Genomic DNA, 12,998 nt, shown 5'->3' on the forward strand with positions numbered 1-12,998 from the left:
TGTGATGATGATGATGATGATGATACGGAGTAATAATTTAAGAAAATTAGTAATTGTTTTAATTAAGAGAAGAGATTTAGCGCCTAAATATAAAGATGGTGCATTGGTGCCTTGTTATAATAATAACAATAACAATAATAATAATAATAATAATAATAATAATAATAATAATATTATTATTATTATTATTATTATTATTATTATTATTATTATTATTATTATTATATTAAACGAAGTAGTTGTTAGTTTTTTTTTTTTTTTTTTTTTTTAAGTGGGATTTGTGGTTAGTTACTTTAGTGGCGTTAGTGAGTTAGTGTTTAACTTTTTTTTAGCTATAGTTTGTTGTTTCTTTTGCTATAAATAGATGGTAGTACAATGCATTTTAACGTCATGAGAAGTAATAAAAGCTTTTACTCGTCACAAAATAAAAATATGTATGTATGTATATATGGAAGGGATCAGGTGCGGGTGGTACTTCCCGTGCGGTTGTGCGGTGGATTCACACTAAGCATTAGATTAGCGCACTTTAAGTACACAACAGACAGACATTAAACACACAAACAAAATACATTCAGAACACAAACTCATGCACCATAAACATAAAACTCACGCATCTTAAGCACAACTCTCACGCACCTTAAGCACAAAACTCACGCAGCTTAAGCACAAAAACACACGTATCTTAAGTTTTAACAACAACTCACATTAAGTACACACTCACGCACATTAAGTACAAAACTCACGCACCTTAAGCACAAGGCTCGCGCATCTTAAGCACAAAACTCACGCACATTAAGCACAAACTCATGCACTTTAAAGTTTCAACAACAACTCACATTAAGTACGCACGCACATTAAGCACACAACTCACGCATCTTAGGCACAAGACTCACGCACTTTAAGTACAAAACTCACGCATATTAAGCACTACAGAGTCACGCACATTAAGCACAAACATCACACACCTTAAGTACAAGACTCACGCACATTAAGTACAAAACTCACGCACATCAATCACCCGCGCAACTGCACGGGAAGCATTCACCCGCACTGGAACTTAAACACACACACACACAAATATATATATATATATATATATATATATATATATATATATATATATATATATATATATATATATATATATATATATATATATATATTATTTGATATATCTAACATTTTGTATCAGAGTCAATCAACCTCGATTATGATGATCACACATTTGAAAGCTCAAAATCTTTGGAGCTTTGTTGATCCCAGTCTACCAAAATGAGCTGATACAACCGACAGCCGCTATACGGCGGATCAATTGGAATTGGGATAAATTCACTAAGGTGTTGATTACTTCATTTTTGGACAATTAGCTCATGCTCAAACAGCAAAGCAAGCTTGGGGCATCTTAAAGGTGTCACACAAAGAAGTTGATCGGGCATAGAAGTCTAAGTTGCCGTCGTTGAGAATGTTGTATGATAATTGTGAAATGACTTCTACAGAAACAGTAGATACGTATTTCACTCATCTTATTGATATGGTGAAAAAGATGAGGTTATATGGAGATACGATTGAAAATGGTGCAATGGTTAAAAAAGTTCTACAAACTTGGTTCAGTCATATTTTTTTGGTCTTCAAAGAAGCAGCATATTGTAGCACTTTCAATCGCAGAAGTAGAATATATTGCAGCAGCAAATTGTGTTACTCAAGCTGTTTGGTTGAGGAGAATTTTGAAATTTTTACAACACAAGCAAAAAGTACCTACAAGGCTACAACTATTTTTTGTGATAACAAGTCTGCAATTTTGTTGTCTAAGAATCCTGTCTTTCATGGTCATAGCGAACACATTGATATTAAGTATCACAAAATCAGAGAGTTAGTTGGTGAAAAAAAATTAACATTGAGTATTATTTAAATAAATATCAAGTTGTAAATATCTTTACAAAATGGAGACATTTCTTAAATTGAAGAAGGAAATTGGGGATCAGTAGTTAGTTACTTTCCTAGCGTAAGTGGGTTAGTGTTTAAATTTTTTTAGCTATAATTTGTTAGTTCTTTTACTATAAATAGATTATAATCTAATATATTTTAACATCATGAAAAGTAATAAAAATTCTTAAGGTTGTTTGATTTTTCTTCTCCTTTCAACTATATATATATATGTAGATATATTATATTTGATATATCTATCAAGCATTATTGCATTAAGCAAAGCTTAGTTGCAGAAGAGTGAGCAGCTAATAACGAAGCAGAAGGCGACGAACCGACGTCGTCAGGTGGGCTCAGGATAAGAGCGGTGGCACGGCGGCCGCGGCGCATGATAGAGAGCTCGACCGCTCCTTTCTCATAAACTCTTAAGCTACACAACTTGTAAGATAAACTCTCAGAAAAATTCAAGGTATCGGCCAAAGAAACCTCAGAAATTAGCGCTTTAAAGAAAGAACTTTTGAGAAATCCATTTCTGCACACAACAGGAACGACTAACGAGTGTCTCGTTGTATATATGTTTACAGTTTCAAAATCTGTTCTTGGGGAGGAATAAAGTCTGGGCTTTTGATGAGCGGTTAGTTGAGTGGCGATGACGGTGAAAATGAGGGGAGGTGTGGCGGTGGTGCTCGCGGTGGTTCTGTTGCAGTGCTTGGCGCCGTTTGCCGCCAATGTGACGTATGATCACCGTGCATTGGTCATTGACGGCAAACGGAGGGTCTTGATCTCCGGCTCCATCCACTATCCTCGGAGCACTCCTGATGTGAGAGAGCTTCCTCTCCTCATTCTCTCTCTCTCTTAAGCTCTTGTACCTTTGTCTCTCTACACCACCATTTGTTCATGTGTCTGTACAGTAAATTTTTTAATTTTTATTTTTCTGTGAACATAAAATGCAGATGTGGCCAGACTTGATTCAGAAATCGAAGGATGGAGGTTTGGATGTTATCGAGACTTATATTTTCTGGGACTTGCACGAACCAGTTAGAAACCAGGTTTATGATAAATTTTTTTTTTTTGTTTTGTTTAATTCTTGAGATTTTTATTCTTTTCCAGATTCACACGTTTTCTTGGTTGTTCTTCAATTTTTGCCTTTTTATTTTACTTGTTAAGGAAATTTTACAAAACAAGAAAACAAAAAGAATTTCCTATTATTGGTTTATGTATCAAGATTCAAGAGTCTTAGTTTGGAGTGATGGCTTGAGCTTCTCTGCTTTTTTGTTTTTGTTTTTCAAAGTTTATCAAACGGATTAGGTAATGCCCAGGGTTAAATTTTAAGGAAAAAAAAAACTTTTTTGATTATTAATTTGTCTGCCTTTGTTAATTTATTAACCAAAATATTGAAGAAAGTAAAGGCCTAAAGGGTGCTGATATGATAAGGGATTTCTGCAGTATGATTTTGAAGGGAGGAAAGATATTGTTAAATTTGTGAAACTGGTTGGAGAAGCTGATTTATTTGTTCATCTACGTATTGGGCCTTATGCCTGTGCTGAGTGGAACTATGGGTAAATGTTCTTCTTCTGGCTATATTTTTAGAAATTTACTTGTCTTTCATTTTGCAAATGTTGAGGTTGGTGTTAACTAATGTGGGCATGTTGTGTTTTCTTGAAACAGTGGGTTTCCTGTCTGGTTGCATTTTATACCTGGGATTGAACTTCGATCTAACAACGAGCCGTTCAAGGTTTCTACGTCATTCTAGTTACTAATTTCCAGTTTTTGTCAATAGCTTCTGTCTTCATATTACCTGTTAATGCAAGTGGTCCTGTTCCAGGCTGAAATGCAGCGGTTCACGACCAAGATTGTTGACTTGATGAAGCAAGAAAATCTCTATGCATCCCAAGGAGGTCCCATCATATTGTCTCAGGTACTATCTTAGGCTGGCTTCTTTGTGTTAAAGCCCAAGTGTAATGATTTGGAATTTGAATCTCTGGGTGATGACTGATGAGTAAACTGAATCAAGTTAATTGCTTTTATTACCGTGCAGATTGAAAATGAGTATGGTAATGTTCAATTCGACTATGGACCTCGTGCTAAACCATATGTGGAATGGGCAGCAGCAATGGCTACCTCGTTGGATACCGGGGTACCATGGGTTATGTGCCAGCAAGCAGATGCTCCTGATCCTATTGTGAGTTGCTTTCTTCCACCTTATGTATTAATTTCATCTAGTAGTAGTTTGAAAATATCTACTGAAGTAGCGAATAATACGAAATTCTGAATTGACAGATAAACACTTGCAATGGGTTCTATTGTGACCAGTTCACGCCCAACTCCGATAAGAAGCCAAAAATGTGGACTGAGAATTGGACTGGATGGTAAGTCTTTATTTTCTTGCGTTAAGGTAGACAAGCAATCTCATCCAGTGAAATATCAATTTAAGAATCCATAGTCCATAGATCCCTCTTCTACTCAGATGATATGGTTCTTTTGAATCTCAGGTTTACTTCATTTGGTGGCCCTGTGCCTTATAGACCAGTAGAAGACATTGCTTTTGCAGTGGCTAGGTTTTTCCAGCGGGGCGGAACCTTCCAGAATTATTACATGGTATTGTTGCGATGCTTTTGACATGCAATTCGTTCTTGCTTTCTCTCTCCCCCTCTGCAAAAATAACAACACATTACTTGTATAATTAGCTTTTGGCTTTGTTTAAACAGTATCACGGAGGAACTAACTTTGGTCGATCCTCTGGTGGACCCTTTATTATAACATCCTATGATTATGATGCTCCACTCGACGAGTATGGTAAAGTTCTTGAATCTTGATACCCAAAATTTTCTCTGCTTGTTGATTCGTGCTTCCTGTGATCAAAGCCAAGACCACTCGTGTTTTCTTGTCAATTTGTAGGAATCATAGGGTTAACTATTATGTAATCTTAACCAAGCAGCGATGCAAAAGACAAAGTTTTGCAGTCTTAGTTAAAGAGTAATAGATGGGAATAGTTTATATAGTCTACAATTATACTTTCCAGTGCAAATAATTTCTTTTCTGTGACTTGTGTTAAAAAGGTTTTGAAAATCTCCATGTGTGGTGTAGGCCAAATAAGACAACCAAAATGGGGCCACTTAAAAGATCTACACAAGGCGATAAAGCTTTGTGAAGCAGCTATGGTCGCAACTGATCCCACCATCACTTCTCTCGGCTCAAATTTGGAGGTACTATTAATGATATTTCCCGTCTCAAAATAAGACTTTCATCCATAACAAATCTCGTAAAGATAAAGTCATTCACGAGCATTATAGGGTTCTTTTCCCTGATATTTAGAGGTGTTAGTGTTCTGTGTTGTGTATCCATGAATTCTTGTGCTAGATGGTTGTACTTAGTTGCCATCCATCTCCTTTTAACACCAAATAGAAGTACTCATTCTTTGTCCACTCAAAAAGTTTGGCATAGTTCTTGAGAAAATTGTGTAGTTAAAAACTGTGTTGACAAGTATATTTTTTAAAATTATTTTCCATATCATATGGTTGGCCAAAGAATCACAAAACACATTCTGAGGAGAGTAGAGCATTATGTTTTACACACAACTGAATGGTTTTCCCATTAATGAAAAGTCATTTTCGTTGTCAGGCCAGCGTTTATAAGACTGAATCAGGGCTGTGCTCAGCCTTCCTAGCTAATATCCATACCAAATCTGATGCGACAGTGACCTTCAATGGAAATTCTTATCTCTTGCCCGCTTGGTCTGTAAGCATCTTACCAGACTGCAAGAATGTGGCACTTAATACTGCAAAGGTTTGTTTTCAATCTCCTCCTCAAATAATTACATGCAAACACCCACTAGCTTTTGCAGCAGCACGACCTAATTCTTTCGAATTGTGATGACAGATTAACTCTGTAGCAACCATCCCGAGATTTGTCAGTCAGTCTTCTAAAGCTGATACTTCCGGGGCATCACTATCTGGTTGGAGTTGGGTTAACGAGCCTGTGGGTATTTCAAGCGATAAGGCCTTCACAAAGGATGGTTTAGTGGAACAAATAAATACTACAGCTGATGCGAGTGACTATCTGTGGTATTCTTTAAGGTACCAAAGTTGATGCAAATGCACGGTTTCCATCATTATCTCCAACTCTTTTCGATGTTTTAGTATTTTGAAGCTTTCACTTCTTGCGTTCGCAGTATTGAAATTAAAGGCGATGAGCCTTTCCTGCAAGATGGATCTCAAGCAGTTCTCCATGTGCAATCACTTGGACATGCCCTTCACGTTTTCATTAATGGAAAGCTTGCAGGTGATGCAAAATAACTTATGTTACACGACTATTTTCTCTCAGTATTATCTTTCTAACGCTAGGTCCTTGGTTTTAACCGTCTTATTGACCACCTATGCATATCAAAAGCAATAAAAACAAAAAGTATAGCCGAATATTAGGTGACTATTCTCAATACTTTTGATCTGCAAATGTGCACTAATTGACATTCAATACTAAGCTACACATTTGGTAAGTCTAGATTTGAAGATGATTGTAAATTTAATATGACTCACTCAAAATAGGCCCTTAAATCCTTAATGTATGACGATTGATGTTAAAAGTATTTGCTTAACCATATAATATTGCCCATATATTCAAAAGCGAGTTAGTTGTTTACCAGGCAGTGGCAAGGGAGGCAGTAAGGATGCTAGAGTTTCAATAGACGTTCCAGTCAGCCCTGTAGCGGGGAAAAATAAAATTGATCTCTTGAGTTTGACAGTTGGACTTCAGGTTAGATATCTCCGATTTTAATGTGTTTAAGTATTTGTAAGAAGCTATTATTTGCATGTTTGTTCTATACCGATTGGTTTCATCGATTTATTAAGCAAAATGGGATGATTAGTGGATGAACTGTTAACACCTGCAATTGACTCCAGAATTATGGAGGACATTTCGATTTAAAGGGAGCAGGGATTACTGGTCCAGTGCAGCTGAAAGATTCGAAAAGTGGATCAAGTATTGATCTTTCCTCGCAGAAGTGGACATATCAGGTTAATCGTAATTTCAGAATGTATAGCAGTATAGCACTACGTCTTAGCTTTCGAGATTAACTTATTTCTTTAATGTGTCTGTAATATCTTTTTAAGCTCGTAGCCTCGTAGCCTCTTGAAAGTTAAATGTGGACTCATCGTTTTTTACTCTGAACTTGCAGATTGGTTTAAAAGGGGAAGAGTTGAGCTTGTTCAATGGAGATTCTTCGCTTTGGATGTCAAAGCCTGCTTTGCCTACAAATCAACCATTAATATGGTACAAGGTAATACTTGTGGGCTGCGTTCTCTTTGAAACAGTTAGTGTTTACAAAACTATGAACTACAATTACAAATTTGTGTTTCTTGTTCGTTCAGGCCAATTTTGATGCCCCTGGCGGTGATAGCCCGCTTGCTATAGATTTCACGGGGATGGGAAAGGGGGTGGCATGGGTAAATGGACAAAGCATTGGGCGGTACTGGCCAACGTATACTGCTTCAAATGGTGGTTGCACTGATTCGTGTAACTACAGAGGACCCTATAATTCTGACAAATGCCTCAGGAATTGTGGAAAGCCTTCTCAGACTTAGTTAGTATTCTATCTGCTAAAGTTAAAGCGTAGCGTTTTTTTAAGGAATCTTTGTCATGAACTGGAGTTGTATACATCATGCATGCAGTTACCATGTTCCTCGTTCGTGGCTAAAATCGAGTGGAAATGTGCTAGTGGTATTTGAGGAAGTTGGTGGAGATCCAACCAAGCTATCATTTGCAACTAGAGAGGTAGGAAGTCTATGCTCAAGAGTTTCGGAGTCTCACCCAATGCCCGTAGACATGTGGACTTCAGACCTATCGGGGCAAAAACAAGAAGGTGCAGCGCTCTCTCTCGAGTGCCCTCTTTCTAACCAAGTGATTTCAACGATAAAATTTGCAAGCTTTGGCACTCCTCAAGGGACTTGTGGAAGTTTTAGCCATGGTAAATGCAGGAGCACCAACGCTCTTTCTGTTGTAAAGAAGGTTAGTTCCCTTTTTCTTCGTGTTATATAACTGAAGCACTTGGTTTTTCGATTCCAAGACTTTTTAACACGAAACGATCACAGGCTTGCATTGGATTGCGAAACTGCTCTCTTGGAGTCTCGAGCACCACATTTGGCAATCCGTGTGCAGGAGTTACAAAGAGTTTAGCTGTAGAAGCTTCTTGTGCCTAAGGCACCTTGTGTAGGTATTTGTGAAACGCGAAATTTCAACATAAAATGAAAACGAATAAAAGAATGAAAAAGAAATAGAAGAAGAAAAAGAAGAAACTTGTACTCCCTGTTACCATATCTGAAAGAAATGAATTATCTTTGAATCAAGAAGCAGTCTTTCAATTTGCGTTTTTGTTGTCAATTATACTTTGTGCTGATGATGGTCTACCGTTATTATCTATTTTTCAATATTGTGTTGTTGAAACGAAGAACTTTCACTGCTGAAATTACTAATACTTTAAATCCATTGACAAGAAATGCATACATATATACTTAAAACAAGTGTTTGAAAAAATACGCGATTTTAAAAAAAAATTATCCCAATCAAATAACCGAGTCAAAAGTTATATCTTGCCAAACTTTTTACACATTTTTTTCAAAAAAAAATAAAAATAAAAAAATTATCGACTGTTCAGTCGGTAAGCTGCGGAGGAGGCCAATTCCGGCCTTCCTTGCCGCAACATTGGTCAGCACACACATTGCATTCGAACCTTTTGCCGCAACACTAGTCAGCACACACATTGCATTCCAACCCTGGTCTCGCCTCTTAAAAAGCTGTGCCAAAATCATATTGCGGATCATTCGTATCTTTTGCTTCAACACTAGTCAGAACACACATTGCATTCCAACCCTGGCCTCGTCTCTTAAAAAGTGTGCCAAAATTCGAACCCTAGCCTCTACAAAGATAACACATGTGCTTTGCCAACTAATCTAATCATTTTTTTTTTTTTGTAATTTTTATCTATTTTGCTATACTTATACTAAAACTTGTACTATACATACATATATACACATAGAAGGGTTATATATGGGGTGGGGGTGGGGGGAGGGGGACAACTGCCCACATGCTGGATCCGCCCCTGTATATATATGATGGGGACATGGGCCCGACTCAATAAGAATAATAGAAATTTATTGAGCTAAGGAAAGAATAAAGCTTAGAGCAAAATATTATAAGAGGTGTAATCAAGGGTTATCAAACCCACAACCTCCCACTTAATATAATAACACAAGAGCTAACCACCCAAGCCACTCAAGATCTTATATAAAAGGGCAGGAAGCTTATGGAGTGTGCTGGAAGCAAAATAGTGGAGCACACATGTGTGGTCAAGAATGAAGGTTGCCCAATGCCATTCATTTGTCAACCATCTGTGAGTCATTCAACAATATAAAATATAAATAGGCATCCTTCCCTTCCCTTAAAAATCCTTCATGGGCTCACCAAACTCCTTATGGTCCATTGGCATGGGTCTCGGGCTTTGTACATACTATTTTGGGCCTAGCACCCCGGGTAATCATCGTTATATCGTGCACCAGGGCGGCCTGGCCTAGAACGACGTCGTTTTTATAAGTTGTGTGAAGAGTTGACGCGACGGACACCGTTCCGTCCGTTACAATTTTTTTTTTTTTTAATTTTTATCACGTGTTTATGTGTATTCTTTTAGAGTTTATGTGTATTTTGTTAAGAGTGTATGTGTATTATGTATTACGTTAGATTATGTGTATTATGTTAGGAGTTTATATGTATTCTGCTATACAATTCTCTACATTCGAAACATAATTTGTTTTTTTAGAAGTTAACGGCAGAAACGGGAAACAGAATTTCTAAAAAAAACACATACAAAACGACATCATTTTGGAACATGATTATGCGCCTTGGTGCACGATATAATTTGCCTTGAATAATAAAGCTACTATTTTCCTACCTCCCATTATGTACATATATGCCCGATTTATGGTGAACCCGTTTTCAACAAAATCATCAATATAAAATGATGTAAAATTTTCCAAAAAAAAATTAAAATAATAATAATAAAATAAAATTTTGTCAATCTAAATTTTCTGTTTTAATTCAAAAAACTTTCAATTTTACATTGGACTATAGAAAAAAGGCTTAAGTGTCAAATAGACCCATCTACTATTGCGAAGTGCTCAATTCCCACCACGAATTAAATTAAGTGTCAAATAGGTCCATCTACCAGCTAAATTTGTTCAATTGACATTTTTTACAGGTTGCTAGCAGGTTGCCTATTTAATTATTAAAAATAAATAAATATAAATAAATAAAATTAAAAAATTTAAAAAATAAAAAAATTAAAAATTAAAAAATTAAAAAATTAAAAAATTAAAAAATTAAAAAATTAAAAAAGTAAAAAAATTAAAAAATTAAAAAATTAAAAAATTAAAAAATTAAAAAATTAAAAAAGTAAAAAAATTAAAAAAGTATTTTCAAAAAAAAAAAAAAATTAAAAAAGTAAAAAATTAAAAAAAAAATATCAGCCCCCGGCTGTCCCGGTGGCTGATATTTTTTTTTAAATTTTCTATTTTTTTTAATTTTTTTTTTAATTTTTTATTTTATTTATTTATTTATTTTTAATAATTAGATAGGCAACCTGCTACCAACCTGTAAAAAATGCTAATCGAACAAATTTAGCTGGTAGATGGGCCTATTTGACATTTAATTTAGTTCGTGGTGGGAATTGAGCACTTCGTAGTAATAGATGAGTCTATTTGACACTTGTGCCTAGAAAAAACTTCCAACCACGTGAAGTTATATTTTTTTTTAGAGTTAATCAATGATTTGGTCTCTCAATTATTATCAAACTATCAATGTAATTTCCCAATTGCTTAATCATTGATTTAGTCCCCGAAAACAATTATTTTTAGTCAATTTAGTCCCTCGGCCGTCGAATTGGTCCCCGAAAACAATTATTTTTAGTCGATTTAGTCCCTCTGGCCTTCGATGGAAGACGGCCGAATTGACTAAATTAACTAAAAATAATTATTTTCAGGAACTAAATTGATAATTAAGCAATTGAAAAATTACATTGACAATTTGGTAATAATTGAGGGACCAAATCGTTGATTAACTCTATTTTTTATGAAAGGTAATGAACTTTCAGACCACGCATTAAATATGGTTTAAATTTCTTACCACTTTTTAGGTAGCTGACAGTAACGATGGTTTGAAATTTACGATTTTCTAACTTTAGTACTATAAAACATAATTTTCTAGTAAAGTTCGAACTCAAAATTAAAGAGATTTTTTTTTTTTAAATAATAGTAACTATATCAGGACTATGTGGTCTAATAGTACCTGGATTGAACTTTCATTTGGAAGGTTGTGAGTTCAAGCCTCAGTGGAGGTGTTATTGATTTTTTGTGTTTCAGTAGGTTGGGAAAGTATATGAACAGATACTACATTCTAATAGAGCTAGTAGCATTCAAAAAAAAAAAAAAAAATACTAGTAACTATGTTACAATATAATATCTGAAAACCACAAGGTGATGCCAATAAAGAAGCAATTTGATGCCATTGATCCACAAGGTGATTTACTTAAAAGCATCTACATGGAGTTCCTTTTATATTACTTCTATAAGCAATAATTTATGACATGCAGTTCCTTATCATTTTGGACACTAAGAGCATCTACATGGAGTTCCTTTTATATTACTTCTATAAGCAATAATTTATGACATGCAGTTCCTTTTCATTTTGGACACTAAGAGCATCTACATCAGTAGATAATATGAGGAGATTGCAGCATTAATTCACCCACTTCAAGTTTATAGCTAATGTAGGGGAGAATAAATTTGGACAGAATTCATCTGCAAGAAGAAATTAAAATAATGTCAGAAAGAAGAAAAATGAAGGAACAGCTGCTGTGCGTGGTTTGCGCACAGCAGCAGCCCACACGGGCGCGTGCAATGCACGCGCGTCAGGCTCGCCGATCGGCACGCCTAAACCTTCTTTTTAAATTTTTTTTTTTGATTTTTTTTTTTCTTTCCACATTCTCTTTCCTAATCACTCTTACATTATTCCCCAATTCTCTCCAACCATTGTGGATGCTCTAATATGGATTGATTTAGCTCGATTTAGCTCAATCTCCAATCAGATTGAATGCTTGTGATCTCAAGTAAACCTTATTAATTAGTTTTAGAGATTTCAATTGATCATGCATATGGATAACCTCATAACCTTGGACCACTAATGACGTGAAGTATGTAAGCTTTGCTTGCTTATGTTATAAGCACCTCCCACTGCTTATCTAACCTTCGGTGACATTTTCCACACAGGCTTAGCTTATTGGTTCAATAGACAGTATTTGAGAGAAGAGATTAGTGTTCAAATTTCGACAGTGACAGTGTAGGGATTATGCCTAAAGTGGAAAGATTCCTTGTGCGTACCGATATTTGGCCATGTCTACTTAACCATTGAGTCACTGTAAAATGTTTTGTCAGGTCAGAGTGTGAAGGCTCCTAGATTTCTCACCTCCAACGGCGCACATGTCTAAGTAATTGTAGATTAAATTATGTTAACAACACATTTATTGTCGTACTAAGTATTTACAAAAAGGATTTTTTTGGGGGGTTTTTAATTATTTTATGTGATTTGATTAAATTGTGATAAAGTTGATTAATAAGTTCATTAATGTAAAGAGTATAGTTGTGATGCTTAATTGAGACATATGACGAGCAAGACAAATTTTGTTTAAAGAAATTGATACACCTGGAAGGACAAAATTGGTCTTTTGGCCTTTAAACTAACTTTTCTAATACGGAGTATTATATTTGTCTTTGACATGACATTACTCATCTATCTATCTTAATTATTAGTTTGGTATATTATTATTATAATAAGATTAGCTAATTTATAAACTATTGGATTTCAGCGCGGCATTATGCTTACTTCGTCAAACACGCTTAATCACATAGTTCTTTGGTTATCTGGTTATCATATCATATTTAAAATCAATCGGTGATAAGTATGTGGACATTAATTATTTAACCACATCATCAGCTGAACTCGGCCCACCCTGCCGACGCCCAACAATCCCCTCC

At 35.4% G+C, this 12,998-nt stretch overlaps 1 protein-coding gene across 3 annotated transcripts; it reads left to right on the top strand.

The window, feature by feature from the left end:
- The first annotated feature begins 2,152 nt into the window (after positions 1–2,152).
- Positions 2,153–12,048, top strand: LOC109173099 (beta-galactosidase 8-like). 3 transcript variants are annotated; one of them, XM_019322365.1, is made up of 20 exons: positions 2,153–2,392; positions 2,508–2,743; positions 2,877–2,972; positions 3,370–3,482; positions 3,592–3,658; positions 3,749–3,841; positions 3,962–4,105; positions 4,204–4,292; positions 4,416–4,521; positions 4,632–4,719; positions 5,011–5,129; positions 5,545–5,709; positions 5,803–5,999; positions 6,095–6,204; positions 6,566–6,675; positions 6,822–6,935; positions 7,097–7,198; positions 7,290–7,501; positions 7,590–7,968; positions 12,037–12,048. In XM_019322365.1, the coding sequence occupies exons 2-19, from the start codon at positions 2,573–2,575 to the stop codon at positions 7,954–7,956; spliced, it is 2,463 nt and encodes an 820-aa protein (XP_019177910.1). In that variant the 5' UTR covers positions 2,153–2,392; positions 2,508–2,572; the 3' UTR covers positions 7,957–7,968; positions 12,037–12,048. The 3 variants fall into 3 exon arrangements, with proteins under 3 accessions (XP_019177910.1, XP_019177905.1, XP_019177918.1); XM_019322360.1 differs by lacking the exon at positions 12,037–12,048 and adding an exon at positions 8,010–8,283 and having other exon boundaries at positions 2,159–2,392; positions 7,590–7,926; XM_019322373.1 differs by lacking the exons at positions 3,370–3,482; positions 12,037–12,048 and adding an exon at positions 8,010–8,260 and having other exon boundaries at positions 2,165–2,392; positions 7,590–7,926.
- Positions 12,049–12,998: the final 950 nt, after the last annotated feature.

Source organism: Ipomoea nil, unplaced genomic scaffold (genome assembly GCF_001879475.1).
Source record: "Ipomoea nil cultivar Tokyo-kokei standard unplaced genomic scaffold, Asagao_1.1 scaffold0146, whole genome shotgun sequence".
Classification (NCBI taxonomy): domain Eukaryota; kingdom Viridiplantae; phylum Streptophyta; class Magnoliopsida; order Solanales; family Convolvulaceae; genus Ipomoea; species Ipomoea nil.